We start from the raw sequence: 22,822 nt of genomic DNA on the forward strand, positions 1-22,822 counted from the left end.
AAGATCTCATTTACCCCAAAGAGTAACTTCTATCCTAAAAGAGTGAGATTCACATCTTCGAATCTATTCAAGATCTTTTCATAGTCAGCTATGTGTTCTACAATAAATCTCCTACATCCCTTTTCATAAAATGCTTCATCTTTATCTTCTTCTATGCATCCTTTTATTAATACATCATTTAGAAAAGGCTTGTGGAAAAGTGCACATCTGCACTAACCCTAATGGTCTTTTCTTAGTAGTAAGTTTTTTGCTGTATAGCCTAATTGGAACATATAAGTCACCCAAACAGTAAATAATGTCCCAGCAAAAGCCTATGCAAATTCATCCATAGTTGGACCTACCCTTATATTTTTTATGGTCACTTTGTTAACTAGATGCATATCCTACATAAACATCAATGTTCCATTTTCCTTGGGTACTATAAGCCATCTATTTGAATAAGGAGCTTAGGAAGGCACCAAAATTCCCATCCTAATCTTTATGGTTATTGCAAGATTCAATGATGTAGGCCTCGCGGATCGTTCTTCTTGCCTCGTGGAGAGCAATACTTCTCTCTCTCTAGTAGACAGAATAGGGACGAGAGTAGAGGTATGACTTCTAACCGGATTGATAGAATAAGATAAAGTTCTTTAGTGTCTTCTCTTCTCGGATTAGAGTAGAAGAGAATGAGAGACCTTCAATGTATCCCCTTACTTGGGTTGAATGGAATGATGTCTCTTCATCTCGCGGAATAGAGTCTCCTCTTTCTCGATCAACGTCTCGTCCTCGTCAAGATTGCTCCTGTCCCTCTTCCTAGTCATCCCCAAGCCCTCAATTTATAGTTTTGCAGGGGGCTAAAAGAGAGGACGCTTGCTTTTTAGTGTTTCTCAATGACATAGGCACATTGTCAAGGATGGAGAAGCCGATGGGCATGCAAATTTTCTTGTCAAGGATGGAGAAGCTGATTAGGGAGGCAGATTGTCCTCTTGAGGGGGACTAGGGTGTTAACAATCCTATTGCTCATGTATTCTACTAAAATAAAGCATTTGCATGCCTTCCAAATAAATGATGCATGTAATGGTTGTCACAAGATATGCTTTTGGTTGAGAAAATGGTGCATGCGAAGGTTGAATCAAGAATATTTTGATAATCGTGTAGGTAGGTAGTTTGGCATTAATTTTCCTAAATTTTCATGATATTTATTCCCTTGGACTATGAATCCATAAACATGACTAAAGACTTGTCAATCAAGTTATGTCTCTTTGTGTGTATATATTATGTTGGTGAGGCATTTTCTTGTTCTCTTTCTCTCTATTTAATTATGCAAGGCATGTGTTTTTCTTTGATTAGGAGAAGAAAAGAAAAGGGGACCGAGGAGGTAGTTTAGAGATGGCAATATTAGCTTTTGAAGCACAATTTCAAGAGAGGTGCAAGTTCTTAGTGAGTGGGTTTCAATTAGCATTCATGCATAGGTGGTGGACATGGATATGTGTTAGAAATAGGGGAGAAACGGGCACTTGCACCTATCATAACAATGTTATTTGAAGAGCTACTATTACCATCTCTAATTAATAGTTATTCTAGTAACTAGCCATGCATGTGCATTCTTGAAATCAACCCATGCACACCCTTTTGTGTGCAGTTTCAATTCATGAACTCCGGGGTGTACAAAATATTAACTGCTCCAATTTACGAGTATCCCGAAGAAATCCAATTCCTCTCTGCATACACCTTCCAATAATTCAATGCATTCCATCCATCAAACAACTTTACCTCCCTTTCAACAAATTGCAACACTTTTTTCACAAAACTGACTTATCCTTAGTGTAAGATTGTTGTTGTTGTTTTTGTTGTTGCAAATACATACTAACTAAAATTTTGAAGCAATTGTCTCACATTATCAGTTCGACCTATATTATCGCCCATATTGTAGAATTGTTCCTTTGGTGTTTCACGTCGAGTTCACCAAAGACATCAAGGGATTTAGTATGTATGGCTATGCCGCCCTTCTTTCAAATTCAAACATCAATCTTGCATCCTATAACAAAAGTACTACAAGACACATTAAAACAATCAACAAAATCCTTTGATTCTAGACAACCAAGAGCAATCTTTAAATTTAGAACAATGATATATCCAAACAATCGACAAAATCCCTTAATTCTAGATAGCCAATAGCAATCTTTATATATAAAATAGTGAGAGATCTCTGAGAATCGTAGTAGACTACTTAAAACCCATGTTCAAATCTATCCACAATTGAGTTAATCTTCATGTATCATTCTACAACCACACATAAATTGCAACTCCTTGATCTTGCCTTGCCTTTGTGTAGCACAACACACAGTAAATCTCTAGTAAGCATTATGCTTTTTTTCCCATCTCTAAATAAAGGTGCCATGTGTAGGCCCATAAATTGTGATGAAAATCACATAAGCTATCCTACTCAATCACACTATGATCCAACTTCAAATTATATTTGAGGGGGCTAGCCAAGTGAAGACATTGTACATGCATGTGTATCAAGAGGCAAAATGTCATCAATGAGAAGCTCAATATAGCATTTGCAAGAGGTGGTGTTGTCGAGTTCAAGAGTGAAAGGAAAAGACCATGGAGCCAAAGTAACACATTCCATGGTCAGCTTTTGTTGAGGATGCGCTTAGCTTGTCGCAAAAGAGAACATACATAAAAAGCAAAAAGTGATGTCCTCTAATGACACTTGACACGTCTCTCTCAATTGTGATGTGCAACTGACTTCATCTTCATGATAGCTGGATGTATGCATTCAATAAGTAGGCATGCAAGTCCAATGCCATAAACATATACTTCAAAATACTTTCTCTTGGTCCTTGGAGTCTTCAATCATTAAAGATGCATCACTTGACACCACCAACCTTTGGTAGAGAGCCTTTCATGCCCACCTTGTAAACAAACAAATGTACACATTTTTCATTTGCAACCTACCAACAAAATTATATGTTTATTATTTTTTATTTTTTTATAGAATGCATCTTCTTGGTATGTATATTGTGTCATTATCCACAACCAACTTCAAAAAGTGCATACCCACACTCTAGCCAAGGGTTGGCGCCTCTCATTTGTTGTGTACCTAGCCTTAATATTTTAAGCGATAGGGTAGCAATTGTGAGAGAGAGAGAGAGAGAGAGAGAGGAATTCATAGTGTCCACATCTTGTAATGAGTTCGCTCTTTGAAATATCCTCCTCTTCTACTTTTATTCAACTACTCCAAATTAGGATTCCAATAAAGGATCCCATCATCAAATACATAGAATAATTGATAATTTAGTTATGCAACTCACAATAACATTATACATACCATATTAATGCCTATGATGTTTTGTTGCATTCACAAATTTCACTTTTGTACATTTACATTTGGAAATGTAGATGTAAACTTGGAGAGCATTTTTTGTGTAGCTATACTAAAGAAAATACTTTCCCCAAACTATATATATTATCTATATGGTAAATAACATTACCCCACTAATATTAATAGAAGAAAATGTTTTAAAAGGACTTATATCCACACATACATGCCCCTTAACAACAAAGCGGTAAGAGAATTTGAAAACACCTGTGCTTTATTAAACAACTTTTTAGGTTAGTTCAATGAAATGAATTCGTTAGGCCTTGTGGCATAGAGATTGCTTTTGGATTTAAGTATCAAGTTTTGAGATAGCTTAGTGATGAGTGTTCAATTTACCTAGAATATAAGTGTAGCTTAATTCATCAACTATACTCTAAAAGTTGTAATTTAATAAACAAATGAAATGTTTGCAAAATGCATATAGTCTTAGATATAACCCTTATCCCTAAACTAATTTATTTTCGTCCAACAAATTCGTGGTTCTTTGATTGATTGATCTATAAACGAACTAAGAGAACCTTAGTATTGTCAATAAAGATTCAAGATCGAATTGTATACGATGCCTCAAAAATAGCCTTTCCCCCTCCATCATGAAGCTTTTGGATTCCTTTCTTTTTGGAAGAATGCTAGTTACTAGTCTATAATGCTATATATCAAAAATATGTGGAGCATCAATTTCTCTTTTATTACGGTCATTTGCAAAGGTGTCATATGAACCTTAACATCTAACAATGCGAGGGCAATAGGGATAATCATTCTCTTCTCTCTTTTCTTTTCTTTTTTTGGGGGAAAAGGAGCATGGAGTTCGTTCTATTATAATTATCATATTAAGAGTCTAGAAGGAAGCAAAAAGGGAGGAGGGCGCTGGAGAGGGAGAAATAAAAGCATCACACATCAGATGCTACTAGCAATGGTCTTCATTACCTTGAACAGCTTCAAATGCAGCACCACCTCCATATCCTCAGCATTAAGAACACACGAGGGCAAAAAAGGAGGGAGGTCAGGAAAATGAGAGATTACAACTGTCATACATCAACTCTCATAACAGATGCTCTCAGCCATTGCCTTCATTTCCTTGAACAACTTCCAGTATTTGAATGTTAAAACTCCACATTTTCAGCATTAAGGAGTACACTACAGTGGACTAGATGTGTTAAATGTATAGATAGGAATCTCCCAAGCTCTCAACTTTTTCTTTGTATCATCCGTCAAACTCAAGTCAGATGAATCTTCCCTAAAAGTTTTCACATAGGTCTTGGCTCCAAGAAGTATAAGACGTTCCACAATGAACAGCTGATAGTTGTTTTGTACAACTGGACTTATGATGTCTTGGAAGTGAGAGCTAAAGACCACTTTGTACCTGATACGTGACCAACAGACCAAACCATCCACAGGACATATTGACACATCAGAACCAATCTTGATATGAAGAACTAGTGATTTTACTGGGAGAGAGAACAAAAGACAACCAAAATATGGCTAAGTTCTGCAACTCACTTGGATGAAAGAGGGTCAAAAAAACCAGGTTGTCTTTCATTGGATGCAATAAACAAGGTACGCCCTTCAGGAATCCACTTTGAAACACGGTGCATTATCGCGTAAGGCCGCGTATCCCTGTCAAGATGTGGAAGCAAAGTCCGATTGACACCAAACCGATCCTTCCTGATCTTCAATTTATCTCCTCTTCTTACATGTATAGCATCATAGTCACCTAACAGCATGATGATCTGTCACGAAGTATAAAGAGCCAGTATGTTTCCAAAATTGACAGTCTGCTCAGTTAAAGATATTCCTACTATTCTGCAATACCATACTGATTGGTTTTTAAAACACATGGAAGGCACGTGTTTTGCAAAGGGGTACTTCTTTGTAAAATGCTTCTTAGTAATATAATTAGCCACATTTTTAACCACAAAGAAAATATATACCAAAGGGGAAATGAGCTACCAGTACCTAAGTACCAATTCCTTCATGTACTGCAACCATGAAATAGATGTCATACGGTTGTTTAACACCTAAGTAACTTCTAGATGCACAAGCTGCAACTAGATAATTCGACTTGACTGCAGCAGGTCAATTGATAACCAAAACTCCAAATGCAAACCATAAGAGGAAAAAGCAGCAGGTGATATTCAGATCATTTTGGGATACAGAATACTTCAAATGACTCGCAAAAACTGACCATTTCATAGGTACAAAGTTACAGACAATGCAGAATTTCAAAAAACAAAACTTTCTGTATTCATGCTTAAGCAAACACTCAAGAGCGAGCTTGATGCAAGCAGGCTTGGTCAAGGCCCATACATTGGTACTTAGACATGTGGAAATCAATGACTGATGTTGAAACACATGGAGAATACCTTCCTCGCAGCCAGCTGAAGTGGTTCAGCTGCCATCCTTGGAAGAAAGGAGTATGGCAAGAGCAACGCTGTATGGTTGTTTCTGTTTTTGCATTCTGTGAACCTGTTTTCAAACGCACAAGAAATTGGGGGACAAGTTGAAACCCCAACATATATTAGTGGACACTCATATTTGAGGGCTCCTTAGAGTGACATCAGTAAACATGCTCCTATGTCTCAAAACAAAATCACCATGACAGACCCCTAAATTAAAGCATGCTGATACAGAAACTTTATAAGCTATAATGATAAGGCTTAGGATGAGAAAAAAGTCGGTGCACATAAAGGCTCAAACACCTTTTGTGTGATCCAAATGTGGGTGATTTTGTTATTAGCCGATTATTGTTTATATTGTAGTTAAGAAAATAATTGACATTTCCATTAATGCTAGTTGCTTTAGATTTTTCTAGGAGACTTGGGGCCCACCATGGCACAGCCCACATATTGAGCTAAAGATGCATTACATGCTGATTAGCCACATTAAACAGCCCCAAAACAAGCTTAACTAATTAAATTACCAAATTTTCATTAAAAGAAATGCCTTCGTAGAGAGGGTATGTGTCCCAATGCCAAACTCTAATTTGGGAAGACCCATCAATCTATATAGACAGGCTGCCCACCACTCAACCTTAGTCTCGTTTTTGTAGCTTGCAACTACCTTCTCTCTGCTGTCCACACCCTGATTGTAGAGGGTATCTCAATGCGAGCTGCTGCCTACTTCTTATCATCAAGCGCCTGCTGTCCAGTCCCTTGCTGCTGTTGGCAACTGTTTACAGCCTGCTCCAATCTCATCAGGATTGCTTGTTTAGAGGCTGCCACGTAGCAGCCAGCCTGCATTTTGCACTCTAGAGGCTGTGTTTTGCTGTTTCAGCTGCTGCCCAGTCTGCCGTGTCGTCGGAATTCCTGCATTTGACTGATCTGCATCATCGCCAACTACCATGTCATCAACCTTTGGTGCATTTTGCTGTTCCAGTCTCCTACGACTTGTTTTTCACTGGTCCAGCCATCACACAGCTACGTTTGCTGCTGGGAGACATCTTCAAAGACTGCCTGCTACATTTCATCCGTCAAAGTACACCATACTCTTCTACTCACTCTCTGCCCCAATCCTAGAGATACCGAAGTTCAAGGGTACCCTGGTATTTCACCTAGCATAGCATTTTGCTGCACTGAGCATTGTATTCATTCATTATTCAGATTTTTATTCATCTTCTATGGTCATTATCTCTGTGTTACCCTAACCCCAAGTGACTTTCTTTCTCAATCTATACATTTGTCATACGATTGTGTGTGTATTCTATAGTTGAGCATTTCTTTACATTGTCTCAAAGATAAGTACTCATTGAAGAAACCTAGTACCACTCAATGAAGGTATATATGATTCTTTTTCCTCAGATATTACGCATAAATCTATGATGTTGCGGGGCCATCAAAACCTCCATTAGCGATGGACCCCCTTGTTGGAGAAAGAGATCCAAAATATGTCCCTTTCTTTCAGACCCTTCCAATCCACTACAATGTACACAAGTTTCTACTTATGTCTCTTTTACTTCTAATCCTTTGCAACTATTGGTAAAGATCATAAGGAAATTAGAGTGCCATACATTGATCACGGAAAAGGTCCTTTTAAAGATCAATTCTTGTATGTTAACATAGGTAGAGGAGATTATAACAAAAGTCATGTAACTCTTCTTCTCCTTTTTCTTCTTTGAATTATGCTTCTCACACTCAAAATGAGTTTGGTGTTTCCTCTCCAATGCATTCCACATCTCCATAATCATTTCAATTTCTATCACTAAATCAACAAAATCAATTTTAATGCATTGATATCCACATCAGTTACATCTCATTTTCAAAACCCACCTGCTTCTTCTGCTGCATTATCATTACCATTCAGACCATTCATAGTCCCCTTTTAGAAAATGCATGTTTCTTCATAAACCACCCAGGGGTTCTTTAAACACAAGCACAATCTTTAAGACCTCTATACCTTCATTCCCATGTAGTGCTCATGCAACTTTGAGGAACCTCAATCTCCACCTTACAAACCTTTCGGATATTCATAGCGTGGGATACTTTACCCATGTGTGGTCCAGTTGATACCACAATTTGCCTGTTGACAATTGCACAAGGTTTGAGAGTTCCCATACCTTCTCCACGAGCACCTATGGATTCCTCTCAACCTATTCCTACCTACCCACCCTATCCCTACTATCCCCACTATTCTTCTTTCGAGACGCCTCATGGTTCTCCATCCTCATTAGCCAAGCATACTTTTACTAACAAGACTCGTTTTAACGAGTCTAATTACACCACTTGGTCGAATCTGGTGAAACACGTACTTGATTCCCAGAGCTTGTAGGACCTTGTTTACATGCTGGAACCCAAATCAAATCCGTGCCTAGTTGTCCACTCATGGAAGGCAAGAAATGACTCTGCTATAGTCACACCGATGCAAGGTCTACTTTCTAAATTTCACTTACAACTACAACACTTTGACCTAGCATCAGAGAGGTGAGAACCCTCGACTAACCACTATGCGTCTCAAAATATGATTCATCCTAGAAACCTTGATCATGAGCTTCAAAACCTTAAAATCACTGACCAGGATAACCGTAGGTCAAGCTAGTTGAGTATCGACTTCTTCCCGTTGAATTCTCCACTACAAGGGCAGCGGGCTCCTAAGTCCCTTGATGACCAGGTCACTTTGCTCCTGAACAAGCTATCTAAAAAATTCTTCAATTTTGCGCAGTAATGATCTCACAATCCACCATGCCTATATTCTATGAATTTGTCAACTTTTGCATTACGCTTGGCTATTCGACTAGTTTCATAGTGCATCCTTCATAGAGCGGGATCTTGTTGTTTCTTCCCAAAAGGGGTAACAAGGAAAAGACAAGAAAATTCAAAATCGAACTCAAACTCAAAATCAAAATCAAAACCAAGCTAATGAGTCACAAGAGAAACAGATGTATCTTTTTTATAGTTTATTGAGTACTCACTCCTCAATACATTAGTTTGTATTTAATTTGGGTTCTCAATTATGACTCTTGAGTCTTGAGTCTTGATTCTCGACTTTATTTTTATATGTAATGTTGGCCTTGCCACTTGGCCTTGGCTCTTTCATGATGCTTTGATATATTACTCAACCTTCAAACATTTATAAATTACAGCTCTTGAGTCCTTAAAGTTTAATCATTAGAGTTTTGACTTTTTTGATTGTGTGCTCTATGTACTCAGGTCTTATTTGCAGCATCAATTGGTCTTGATATATCTTACACTATTCATGCAATATGATGTTTAAATTGTGCTTTTGGAGTGTCTTTAAAAACTTGTGAAGTTGTTTGATGTAGATTTATTTAAATAATCCCAAATATTCTCTATTTTTAATTTCTCGTTTCCTCCGTTCTTGAAATGGGACCTTCTTGTTCCAATCACATTCCCTATTCCCGTTCGTGTTTCATGTTTCCCATTCCATGCAGCTATGCCCCCGCCCTTCAATAAACCCCCAACAAGGGGGTAGGTGGGTAGCAACCAAAATTAGGGACAATGGCAAGGCTAGACCCACATTGTCACTGGTCAACCATCACAACCAGTATCATTCTCAACTCCAGAGGACATTCTGACTGATCTGCTAGACATAAGGCCCACCTGAGGCATCAAAGGTTAGGAGCTTAGTCCACATTTGCAAGTTACCTTCTGATGAGGCAACCTCCCAGCCCACTCTACTTGACCAAGCACATCTCCTGTTTCCATCATGGATAGAGGACCACCCATCACATGATCCCCATATAGGACATTTTTCTCTCCCAAGCCCCTATACTCGGAAATGTCCAGTGTGGGAACAACTCCTTGATCAAGATCCATGGTCTAAGTCACATCAAGTTTGATACTGACAAGGATCAAGATCTCCCTTTGCTAAAAAATGTTCATTACCTCCGCCAAATTGGGATGAACCTTCTATCTGTTCAGCATCTTTGCCGATTGGACCGAGCAATTTTCTTTATCAGAACCACAATCAAGGTCATAGCCTCTCATACTAGTTTAGCGATTGCTCGCGACAAGACATAGCTTAGTGGCCTCTACATGATGACTCAATTCCAAGACATTAGCCAAGGACTCAAAAATCCACTATTTTCAAGTTTTAGCCACCACACATGAGTCTATGAACAATGAGCATCTTTAGCATTATCGCTTTGAATACCTTAGGTATGACTTGCTCTACGAGTTGTTATGCCATTAGATGGTTGAGGGTCTTCCATGCCTTAAACTATCCACGGATGTCTATCCAACATGCTAGCTTGGGAAGTAGCACTGCACTCCATTCACAAAGCAAAGCACACATGGAGCTAAGACACCTTTAAGATTGATTCATATTGATCTTTGTGGACGTTGATCTTCGTGGGCCCAACATCCACTAACTGCCCTTAATGGTGCGATGTACTTCTTTTTGATACTGGATACTTTTCTCTATACTAACCATAAATTTGACACATTCACCTCCTCTTCATGGGTGCTTTTGGTGCATAATCAAACAGATCATTCTGTAGGTAGTATGAGGAGTGATTGTATAGGTAGTATGAGGAGTTTACCGAATTTCTACAAAAGCACAGCATATTTCTGTCAGAGTGCAGCGGTGCGGAAGCGTAGGACTGAGAGAGAGAGAGAACGCAGAGAGAAAAAGGGAGAGAAAGAGACAGTGTACAATGAAGATCTGCTGTATAAAGAATGCTGAATACAAAGATATACACGGGCGCAGTGCGCTGGACTGCGTGTCTCCACCTCGACGATGCGACCTGCTGTCCACCTCGAAGTCTGCTGCAGTCTGCACTGTCTGCTGTCTGAAATCTGCGAACAGAGACAGAAATCTGCACGGCACCGGTCTGTAATCTGCGACAGAGTAGAGTAACCAGACTGCTGAAAACGTCGGCAATATATAGCCGAAAAACTGCCTGGAATGGGGCGCCAGAAATAGGGCGCAGCCTGGAATAAATCCGCTGCAGGCAGTCGGACTGCCACGTGGCAGTCCGACTGCTGCTGGTCCGACTGCAGCAGTCCGACTGCTGCTGCTGGTCCGACTGCCCTCCAAAACAGGCTATGATCTCTGACACCACCTCTCAGAGCCTGGACAGGGCAGAAGCCTGAGGGATCGGGAATGTTGCCGAAGTAGAGCCTGAGGAAGCGCCTTCGGACTGCTGCAGTCGGACCAGCAGCAGTCGGACTGCCACGTGGCAATCCGACTGCTGCTGGTCCGACTGCAGCAGTCCGACTGCTGCTGCTGGTCCGACTGCCCTCCAAAACAGGCTATGATCTCTGACACCACCTCTCAGAGCCTGGACAGGGCAGAAGCCTGAGGGATCGGGAATGTTGCCGAAGTAGAGTCTGAGGAAGCGCCTTCGTAAACAAATCCACAAGATTATCCTCCGTCTTGCAATACTCCACAGTGATGGTCTCATCCAGAAGCTTTTCTCGGATGAAATGGTACTGGATCTCAATGTGCTTCGTCCAGGCATGAAAAACAGGGTTCCTTGCCAAGGCAATGCAACTCTCATTGTCACATCGCAGCAATGTAGGACGAGTCTGGGGGCACCCAAGCTCCTCCAACAATCTCCGAAGCCACACAACCTCGCATGTGGTGGAAGATGCGGCCCGATACTCCGCCTCAGTAGACGAAAGGGCTACCGTGGGCTGCTTCTTGCTACTCCATGAAATAACACCTGCACCCAAAGTAAAGCAGTAACCTGTTGTAGACCGCCTGTGGTCCACGTCACCGGCCCAATCCGAGTCGCTCCAACCTGCAAGTACAAGATCTGACCCATCTGTCCCTGCGGGGTAATGAATCCCCAAATCAGACGTCCCCCTTAGATACCGAAGTATCCTCTGAGCAGCCTGCCAATGCACCGTCTTAGGTTCACTCATGAACCCTGCCAAGAGCCCAACAGCAAAACATAGATCAACCCTCGTGTTGAGAAGCCAAATCAAGGACCCTATCAACTATCGATAGCGGGAAGCATCCGCCAAAGGAGAAGCTGAGTGGGAAGTGGCCTTCCAGTTCGGATCCATAGGAGTAGAGAGGGCCTGACAATCTTCCATCTCAAAAGACACCAAGAGCTCCTGTACATATCTCTGTTGGGAGAGAAAAATCCCCCTCTGAGACTGATAAATCTCATGTCCTAAAAAGAAATGGAGTAGCCCCAAATCCGTCATCTCGAACGTCCGATGTAAAGCTGACTTTGTCTCCTGGACCTGCTATGCATCATCACCTGTGACAATCAAATCATCAACATATAATACAAACAGCACACAACCATCCTCGGAAGTGTGAACATACAGCTGCGGATCGGCCTTGGACCGCCGATATCCCAACTGAGTCTGGAGGAACGAATCAATCTTCTCGTTCCAAGCTCGCGGGGCCTGCTTGAGACCATACAGGGCCTTCTTCAACCTGTAGACTTTCCCATCTGAAGAACCAAAGCCAGGAGGCTGCTCAACGTAGATCTCCTCCTTCAAATCACCATTCAGGAAGGCCGACTTCACATCCAGCTGATAAACAAGCCATCTCCTATGGCCAGCCAAAGCAAGAACAGCTCTAATGGTTGCCATACGAGCTGTAGGGGCAAAGGTGTCATGACAGTCAATCCCTGGGCGCTGGGCAAAACCCTTAGCAACAAGGCGAGCCTTGTGCTTATCCAAAGTACCATCACTGAGATATTTGGTCTTGAAGACCCACTTGACTCCAATCACCTTCTTCTTCGGGGGGCGTGGCACAAGTGACCAAGTGCCATTCCTCTCAATAGCCTCCAACTCAGCTTCCATAGCTTTCTTCTATGGGGCGGACTGTAAAGCCTCCTTCACGGAGGTGGGCTCTCGATCCTGCATAACTCGAGACATCAAACAATAATTGGAGTAAACAAGCTCCGAAGAATGCGCCTGGTGCCTCCGTGACCGCCGCGGACCATCCTGCGGTCCCCACTCCTCAGGAACCCCCTCGATCCCTGAATCACGGAGTGTGTCACGGGCCCAGCGAGGAGGAGGCCGAACCTCCCCTCGTCGTTCTCCATCAGTAGAAGACTCTGGAATGTCCACCGGTGGTAACTCCTCAAAAGGATCCGGTGGAACAGTAGACTCTGTGTCAGAAACAGAATCATAATCAAACGGCACAGGCTCCAGTGGAACTGTAGAAGGAGCCAAACTCTCCCCTGGATCTCCAAGAACGGGATGCTCCTCACCCGTTGAAGAAGCCGGAACCTCCACAAACCGCACATCACGGCTAGTATATACATCCCGCTTGACGGGATCATACAGTCGGTAGCCTTGGGACTGGGAGCTATAGCCAACAAATACCTGTTTTCGGGAAGCCGCTTCAAATTTGTCACGGTGAGCCTTGGGAATGTGAACATAGGTATCACACCCAAAGACCCGAAAGTAAGAAACATCTGGCTTCGTCCCAAAATAAACCTCAAATGGAGTCATCCCTTCCACGGCCGAAGTAGGGGATCGATTAAGGATGTGGACTGCAGTAGCCACAGCCTCGGCCCACAGAACCTGAGGGGTCTGTCGGTGCTCCATCATGGTGCGCGCTATATCGATCACACTGCGGTTCTTCCGTTCTAGAATACCATTTTCTTGAGTATTGGTATTGGCAAACTCCTGGTGAATTCCTCTATCTGCACCAAACCGAGCAAATTCATTAGACACAAATTCACCTCCCTTGTCGGATCGCAAGGTCTTCAACTTCCGGCCTGATCGGTTCTCCTCAAAGAGAAGTCAATCCTTGAAGTGCGAGAAAGCTTCTGACTTTTGTGCCAAAAAGTAGGCCCATGTCATCCTGCTGTAGTCATCCACGATCAGCATGAAGTACGAGCTCCCACGCAGGGACTCATTCCTCATAGGGCCACATAGATCCGTAGATACTAGCTCCATCGGTGAAGTAGACCGCCGCAAAGCTATGTGGGGAATGGCATCCCGATGCTGCTTCCCCCGTATGCAGGAGACACATGGCTGTTGGCTCACCACTATATCCGGCAACCCTCGAATAAGCTGTCCACGTGACGCCTTCCGAAGATAGTCATAGTTCAGGTGACCAAACCGAGCATGCCATAACTCAGACTGTGACTGTGAGGTAAGAAGAAGAGAAGAGAGAGCAGTGGAAGACTTCAGTTTGTAAATGCCGTTCTCCTCATATCCAGATGATAGAACCTTCCTCGATTCACGATCAAGGACTCGCACAGTAGAACTGTCAAATTCCACCAAAAGACCAAGGGAGCAAATCTTATGAACTGAAAGGAGATGGTACCCCAATCCTGGTACATGCAAAACTTCTGAGGTATGGGTGCCACCTCGTCCATCCGGAATAAGCTGCATCTTACCCCGACCTGCAATAGAAACTGAAGAGCTGTCTCCAATGAGAACCTGCCCACGCGAAGGTCGCAGCTGGGCAACACCGTCTGATGAAGGAGTCATGTGCCGTGAGGCACCACTATCAATAATCCACTCTCGAGATTGGGGAGCCGCCATCGCAGCATCAGAAGCATTCGGTGAAGCGTCCTCAATGACAACTAAATGTAGAAATGCAGCTGATGAGGGTGCAGCCACCGCTCCAGAATCCTTGGTTTCCTTCTTCTTGGTGTCCTTCGAGTCTTTGTCAGGGCAATCCTTCTTCCAATGGCCAGTCTTTCCACAAATATGGCATGTGGAGTCTTTGTCCTTGTCCTTCTCCTTGTCCTTCTTGGACTTGTTATCCCCCTTCTTCTTCTTTTGGTCCTTCCCCTTCTTCTGAGAGGCTTGACCTGTCAACGCCTCCATCTTGGAAGCATTCTGTCCCTTTAACTGTTCCTCTTGGTCCAAGACCATAGGAACCAACTCTTCCCACCGAAGAGTAGACTCTCGCCCCGAAGCAATAAGGGCAGAGTAAAATGTACCGAATCGTGGCGGCAACTGGGACAAGAGTGTAATCGCCATGTCTTCGGAGGAAATTGGCTTCCCCGCATTCTGAACCTGCATCTGTAGCTGCCTTAGCTTGTTAATGTGTTCCCTTAGCGAAGAAGACTTATTGACGGACAAGGTCCGCATCTGTACCTCCAAAGAAACCCTCTTCATCAGGGTCATCCGATTGTACATTTGATCAAGCTCCAGCCATATCTCACGAGCCATCGTCAAGTGCTCGATGTGAGCGATCACGGCTGTAGTGCATGATAGAAAGAGAAAGGATCGAATCCTGGCATTCAGTTTGTCCCAATGAGACTAGGCCCTGGCCAACTCCGCACGAGCATCGGAAGAGAGTTTGGACTCATCTCTTACCGAAGGCCGGTCAATATCTTCCTGTACCAACTCCGCCACATCATAGGACTCAAGAATGGCCAACATCATAACGATTCAAATGCGGTAGTTGTCGCCGTCGAGCTTCTGATCTGTAGGAAGAGCCGGTAACACAGGCACCTTCCGGTCCATAATCGCCTGGAACTCCAAGTCCATCTCTGTAGACATCTTCACCTGCAATGCCTTCTCAAACGCAAAAGCAGCCCCCTCTGACTGAGTAAACTCAGCCTGCTAAGGCTCTTCCGCGTCCCGAAGCTTCTTCACCCGCCGGAGGCGATGAAAAAGCAAAACCTGCACTTTTAGGTTGAAAACTCAAACTTCCTCCGCGTCAAACAGCAGTAAACAGCAGCAAATCCACCACCTGTACTCCTTTCCTGTGCGCCCACACTCGTTTCAGCCTTGTTCCAAGGCGCAGCCCTCCTGTCTGCCCTTAAACGCAAAAAACGCAAATTTGTGTCGCGATGGAAACTCCTTTTCAGGATGATTCTGCGCTCAGTCAGCCCTCAAACACTGCTCTGATACCATGTCAGCGTGCAGCGGTGCGGAAGCGTAGGACTGAGAGAGAGAGAACGCAGAGAGAAAAAGGGAGAGAAAGAGACAGTGTACAATGAAGATCTGCTGTATAAAGAATGCTGAATACAAAGATATACACGGGCGCAGTGCGCTGGACTGCGTGTCTCCACCTCCACGATGCGACCTGCTGTCCACCTCGAAGTCTGCTGCAGTCTGCACTGTCTGCTGTCTGAAATCTGTGAACAGAGACAGAAATCTGCACGGCACCGGTCTGTAATCTGCGACAGAGTAGAGTAACCAGACTGCTGAAAACGTCGGCAATATATAGCCGAAAAACTGCCTGGAATGGGGCGCCAGAAATAGGGCACAGCCTGGAATAAATCCGCTGCAGGCAGTCGGACTGCCACATGGCAGTCCGACTGCTGCTGGTCCGACTGCAGCAGTCCGACTGCTGCTGCTGGTCTGACTGCCCTCCAAAACAGGCTATGATCTTTAACAATTTCACCAACTTACCTCTACAAACTCCCCCTCTTAAAATGTACTCATAGAGTGTAGAAATTGGACTATGATGAACATGGCATGCTCTATATTGTTCGTAACACCACTCCTCGAGCACCTTTGGATCAAGGTTGTTAACACTTCAATATGCATCCTCAACCGGTGCCTAACTGCAGTGATCTCTCAGATGATCCCTTTCAAGGCATTTTTTGGCACTTTACCTATTATTCTCCTTCCGAGTAATTGGGTGTTGTATGTTGGGAATAAAGGGCCCGAACACACCCTTAGCACATTGTACTTTCATATATATATCTATCTAAAAACCTAAAGAGGTACACACTCAATTGTACCCACAAGTTGTGCTCTCTCTCTCTCTCTCTCTCTCTCTCTCTCTCTCTCTGTGTGTGTGCTGCTAGCAAGCACTACGTGTCTCGATCTCCACGCCCTCTGAGCTCTACAAACTAGTATCAGAGCAGGCAAAAGGCTGCACACTACCCGAGGTAGGCAATAGTCAATAGGTTAGCCTTGACCAGACAGTCAAGCGACGGGATATACATCGACTACAGGTCAGTGAGCAGTTGACGAGCTAGGCGAGCAAGCAACTGCTTGACGGTTGACGGGCTAATGAGCAGTTGACAGGTTAGGCGAACAGGCAACTGCCTTCATCGGGCTGACAAGTGTGCAACAGGCTGGACGAGTAGGCAATGGCCTAGCGAGCAAGCGACAAGCTAGACAGGTTAGTCGCGGGACCAGCCAGTGACTTCACGCCACACGATAGGACCAACGAGCGACACAAACTTCACAGCGGGCGACATCATGCCTGTGAGACCAAACCTCGCCTGACGAGTCAACGTCAGACGTGACGTTTTTTTTTTCTTCTCGTCTTTTTTTTTTGCAAATTCTTGAATTTTTTTCTTTCTTCCCTTGCCAGGCATTCGTGCGCATAAGCACAAAAGGTCAAATCTGTGCAATCTTGGCCCAAAAATTTGGGGCTTTTCTAGGATTGAGTGATATTCATGTAAAATTGAGGCATCTACGTCAAAAATTGTAGACATTGTGCGCGTTTGAATTGGGAATTTCACCAAATTTATTGAAATTTTGCTCCTTTGAGTGAAATTTCTCAATATTGGACCCATAAAATTTGGGGCTTTTACTGTATTGGTGAAATTCTGTTCAGTTGAGTCACATTGGCTGACATTGGTGCACATTTAGGGCCCCACTTTTGCAAAACTTTGTGATATTTTGCTAATCTTGCCCATTTTAGGCTTTCAGAAACATGTATTAATGCGATTTGAATACCTAGCACCTGGAAAAATTTGGGGGTTTTGCTGAAATTGCTCTATTTTGGCAAAATTGGCTTGTTCTATGCATGACCGAGACAGTGCAAATGTATGGTTGATACTTTGAGCACAAAAATTTTGGGGTTTTTGACCGTGTGTGTCAAATTTTATGCCCATGGGTACATGTACAACAGAAATTGCAGCTAAAATTTGAGACTTCTCATGTAATGTGATATACTTGCCTTGGAACAGCTGTAATCAATTGTCTAATGTTGTAGCACATGGTTTGGTGCTTCTGAAAATTTACTTAGAGATCTGAAATTTCTGCTTCTACGTGGTCATTTATTGCTGGTTGGAACTTGTTTGTACCTTGTCACTTGTGTGACAGTTTGGGCCTGCATTTGCTAAAATTTTGGTCACATTTGAGCTGAAAATCATGGCTGGCAGCAGTGACAACAATAATCTCATGCACATTAAGAAGCTTGAAGGAGCACATAACTTTGTTGTCTAGCAAAAACAGTGCTACAATATCCTATTGCAGAAGAAGCAGGCAAAGCTGATTAAGACCAAAGGGGCAAAGCCCGTAGACATGGAACATGAAGATTGGGATGAGTTAAATGAGCTTGCACGCTCAACCATCGAGCTATCGATTTTTTATGCCTTGTTGTTTAACATTGAAGGTTTGGATTCTGCATATGCTGTAAGCAAAGTGTATTGGCTGAAAAAGCTTATGGATTTGCGTATGAAAGAGGGTACAACAATGTCTACTCACTCAAGTGAGTTTAACTCCATTTTCAGCCAGCTAATTGCCTTGAAGTTCTTAATTGATGAAGAATTTAAGGCTACGTTCTTGCTTTGCACTCTGCCAGAGAGTTGGGATACATTCAAGACTGCTATGAGTAATTCTAATGCGATTCTTTTGTATGTTGATGTAGAGAGTGCTCTACTCATGGAAGAAATGAATCGGCAGAACAATGCATCCAATAAGTCTTCCAGTGCTTTGCATACTAGGGGCAGATCACAGCAGAAAGGCAAATCTGATAGCAAGGGACATAGTAAATCACGTGGCAAAGATGTTGAATGCCATCATTGTGGCAAGAAGGGTCACTTTAAACGTGACTGCTACAAATGGAAGAAAGAAAAAGGAAAGGGCAAGAAGACACATGATGGCAAGGAAGAGAAGAAAGAGAGTCAACCTAAAAAGAGTAGTGTCAAAATTGAAGAGGTGAATGTAGTCACTCATGACAGTGACAGTGGGAATGACGTACTCTTTGTCTCTTCACACTTTGGTGCACATGCTTACTTGCAGATACAGATGATGACATGCATACTTGGGTTCTCGATTCAAGTGCTTTCTTTCACGTCACCCCTCATCATGAGTGGTTCTCTGCCTATACAAGGGATCGACATGGTGTTGTCCACCTTGGGGACAACTATGCATGTGACATTGCAGGTATTGGCAGTGTGCAGTTGCGTTGCAGTTTCACCATGGTTCTATCTTCACACTTCAGCATGTACGGCATGTACCTCAACTCAAGAAGAGCTTGATTAGCACAGGGCAGCTAGCTGACAATGGATTTCATACCACCTTTAGTGATGGAAAATAGAAGATCTGTAAGGAATCTAGAGTTATTGCCAGAGGTTGTAAAAGTGATACCTTGTATCCTCTCCATGTATCTAGTGTGAGTGATCATGTTGTTGCCGTGACCAAGCAACCAAGTGTTTCTTTGTGGCATGGCCGGTTGGGACACATGAGTCAAACTGAAATGAAAGTGCTCTCTTGTTTGGGTTACTTGCCTTCTCTTTGTTATGCTGATTTTGAGCATTGTTATCATTGTGTTTATGGTAAACATGCGCAAGCATCTCATAAGAAGTCTCTTTCATTGAAATCTTCTCCTCTAGAGTTAGTACATTCCGATCTATTGTGTTTATGGTAAACATGCACAGACGCCTCATAAGAAGTCTCTTTCGCTGAAATCTTCTCCTTTAGAGTTAGTACATTCCGATGTATGTCAAATGCTAGGGTTATCTTTAGGGGGAAAGAAATATTTTGTCACCTTTGTCGATGATGCTACATAGAAGGTATGGGTTTATCCTATTCGTAGCAAGGATGAAGTGCTTGATAGGTTTCAAAAAGTTTTGGCATTGGTTGAAAATCAGACTGATAAGACACTTAAGTGTCTTCGCTCTAACAATGGTGGGGAATATGTGTCCAAGGCCTTTTAGGCATTTTGTGATAGCAAAGGGATCAAGAGGGAGCTCATTGTCCCTCGTAATCCACCCCAAAATGGAGTTGCAAAGCATATGAATCAAACCATACAGGATAAGGTCCGTACAATGATGTGTCATGCTGCATTACCCCATGGTTTTTGGGTAGAGGCTGTTATGACAGCAGTACACTTTATTAATCGGTCACCAAACAAGACTTTTTTTTTTTGGGGGGGGGGGGGGGCGGGGGGGCGGGGGGGGGGGGGGGAGAGGTGCTTCCCTAAGAAGCATGGTCGGTCAAGCCACCTTCATATGCTCACCTGAAAGTGTTTGGCTGCGAGGCTTTTGTACACATTCATATAGAAAAACGCAACAAACTTGAGCCAAAGTCCTGTAAATGCATTTTCCCAGGATATGGTGACGAGGGTGAAATGGGGTATAGATTATGGAATCTCGAGAAAAGGAAAGTAGTACGCAGCAATGATGTTATCTTCTGGGAAGCTCGCACGCACAAACAGCCCGAAAAGACTGAGGTCTGTAGGGTTATATTCCGGGAAAAAAATACCTTTTGGACAACAAAATGTGCCCACTATACAGTAACAAATACCTGCTGTAAATGAACTTGTAAATGCAGAAAATAATGCTGGAAATGATCAGCCAACTATTGCCCATGATAATGAGCCACTACATGTGCAGGAACAACCAAGACAGCAAGCTGAAAATGCTCAACCACCAGCAAACAATGATCATTTAGGAGATCATCTAGGGCTACTAGACAACCTGATAGATTCATTCCCAGTGCAAACAATGTGATTGATTATGTCATGTTGACAGACTGGTGAACCGTCTTGCTTTAAGGAAGCAATGGACAATAAGGACAGCAAGAAATGGTATAAAGCCATGTCGTCAGAAATGGAATCTCTTGAAAAAATGGCACTTGGGACTTGGTGTAGTTGCCTAAAGGACAGAAACGCTTCCATGCAAATGGGTTTACAAGATGAAGGTTACTTCTGGTTCCTCACCAAAGTACAAAGTAAGATTGGTTGCGAAGGGATACAAGCAGGAACATGGAATCGACTTTCATGAGATCTTCTCTCCTGTAGTCAAGATGACTACATTGAGAACCATTTTGGGCTTGGTTGCAGCTGTTGCAGCTAAAGATATGGAGCTCATACAGATGGATGTAAAGACTGCATTCTTACATGGAGATCTACATGAAGACATACATATGCAGTAGCCTAAAGGGTTTGTGGAAAAAGGTAAAGACAATATGATATGTAAACTCAAAAGGAGTTTGTATGGGCTGAAACAAGCACCAAGAGAATGGTATCATAAGTTTGATACATTTATGCACTCTCAAGGTTTCCATAGAAGTCAAATGCATCACTGCTTGTACACCAAGAAGGCAGCAGATGGCAGCTTGATTATCTTGGTTCTGTATATTGATGACATGTTGATTGCTGGCAGGGATCCTCATGCCTTGGACTCACTGAAGCAAAATCTTCATGGCAGCTTTGACATTAAGGATCTTGGTGATGCAAATCACATTCTTGGCATGCAAATACTCAGAGATAGGTCGAAAGGATTACTCTATCTATCTTAGCAGGAGTATATCTCCAAGGTTTTGCAACGTTTCAATATGGAGGGGGGAAAAATAATTGCGGTTTCATTCCCTCCATATGTGAAACTCAGTGCAGAGGACAACCCTACATTTGATGATGAGAAGGCTGAAATGGACAAGATACTATATGCTTCAGCTATTGGAAGTTTGATGTATGCTATGGTTACTACACGTCCTAACATTGCCTTTGCAGTGGGAGTGGTTAGCAAACACATGGTAAACCCTTGTAAAAAGCATTGGGAAGCAGTGAAAGGTATTATGAAATACCTCAAATGCACAAAAGAGTTGTGCATCTGCTTTGGAAAGCAAAAGGCATATGTGGTTGGCTTTACGGATGCACACTATGCTAGTCATGCGGATTGCAAAAGGTCCACTTCTGGGTATGTGTTTACCTTCATAGGAGAAGCAGTCTCTTGGATCTCCAAGCTACAAAAGTGTGTTGCATTGTCTACTACAGAGGCAGAGTATGTGGCTGCCACTGAGGCATGCAAGGAGGCTTTATGGCTTTCACGTCTGGTGGAAGAGCTTGGCATTACATAGTTACCTGTTCTCCAATGTGATAGTCAGAGTGCTATCATGCTAGCATGGAATCCCCTCTTTCATGCAAAGACGAAGCACATATAAGTGAAGTATCACTTCATTAGAGATGTACTTGACAGCAAGAGCATTGAGCTTGTCAAAGTGCATACAGATGATAATCCTGCAAACCTTCTCACGAAGAGTCTTCCAACAGAGCAGTTTGCTCATTGCCGACAAATGATGGGAGTTGGATAGATATATGTATTTCAGCTTTGTACATACCTAGACTTAGCTAATTCTTTTCTCCTCTTAAGGCACATTGCCTTTAGGTGGGAGGTTGTTGGGAATAAAGGGCCCTCATGCCTTTTATATGTGCATGGATGTAAACACACCCTTAGCACATTGTACTTTCATATATATATCTATCTAAAAACCTAAAGAGATACACACTCAATTGTACTCACAAGTCGTCCTCACACACACACACACACACACACACACACAAACTCTGTGTGTGTGTTGCTAGCAAGCACTGCATGTCTCGATCTCCGCACCCTCTGAGCTCTACATTGTACTTATATGTATACTCTTGACAATAAGATAAAAAAGGTCACTCTCTAAGCTAATCTCCTAATTTCTGTTAAATATTCCTCTAAGGTGAAAGCTTATCATTTATTTGATTCTCAAACAAATAAGGAGATTGTCTGGAGAGATGTCATTTGTTATGAGAGTAATATTGTGCAATCCACTACACCAGCCTCTGAGTGGATTCCTTTACCTACCATATTAGAATTGGTGCCATCTAAGTCAGGTCTACTATCAACTCCTCAGCTTTCAGCAAAATCTTCAATACCATTATCTCACTAGTACCAACAAACCATGTAGGATTCAAGGATCCTTCCACAAGATTCCACTTCGAAGGGCCGTAGAAGATCTGCCTAACACCAAGTATCTCATTTGCATTTGCCTTTACAACAGATTATATAGTACGTTTTGAGCCGAAGAGTTGGCAAGAGGCTCTAAAGCATCCCCAATGGCAAGCGGCCACAGAAAAGAAGTTTGAGAGTATTAACCAAAATGAGACTTGGACCATGGTGGA

General features: G+C 42.8%; 1 protein-coding gene across 1 annotated transcript in view; it reads right to left on the bottom strand.

The window, feature by feature from the left end:
* Nucleotides 1-4,242: 4,242 nt before the first annotated feature.
* Nucleotides 4,243-22,822, bottom strand: part of LOC148040493 (uncharacterized) — a 51,497-nt gene continuing 32,917 nt past the window's right edge. Inside the window, exons 4-6 of the mRNA XM_087699831.1 lie at nucleotides 5,728-5,830; nucleotides 4,865-5,094; nucleotides 4,243-4,727 (exon numbers count right to left, since the gene is read on the bottom strand). Of these exons, the coding sequence (XP_087555957.1) occupies nucleotides 4,502-4,727; nucleotides 4,865-5,094; nucleotides 5,728-5,830 (559 nt within the window). The 3' untranslated portion in view covers nucleotides 4,243-4,501. The remainder of the gene's footprint in view (nucleotides 4,728-4,864; nucleotides 5,095-5,727; nucleotides 5,831-22,822) is intronic.

This window comes from Lygodium microphyllum, chromosome 2 (assembly GCF_053477565.2).
Source record: "Lygodium microphyllum isolate KBCC chromosome 2, Lygodium_microphyllum_v1.1.10, whole genome shotgun sequence".
NCBI classification, from domain to species: Eukaryota; Viridiplantae; Streptophyta; class Polypodiopsida; order Schizaeales; family Lygodiaceae; genus Lygodium; species Lygodium microphyllum.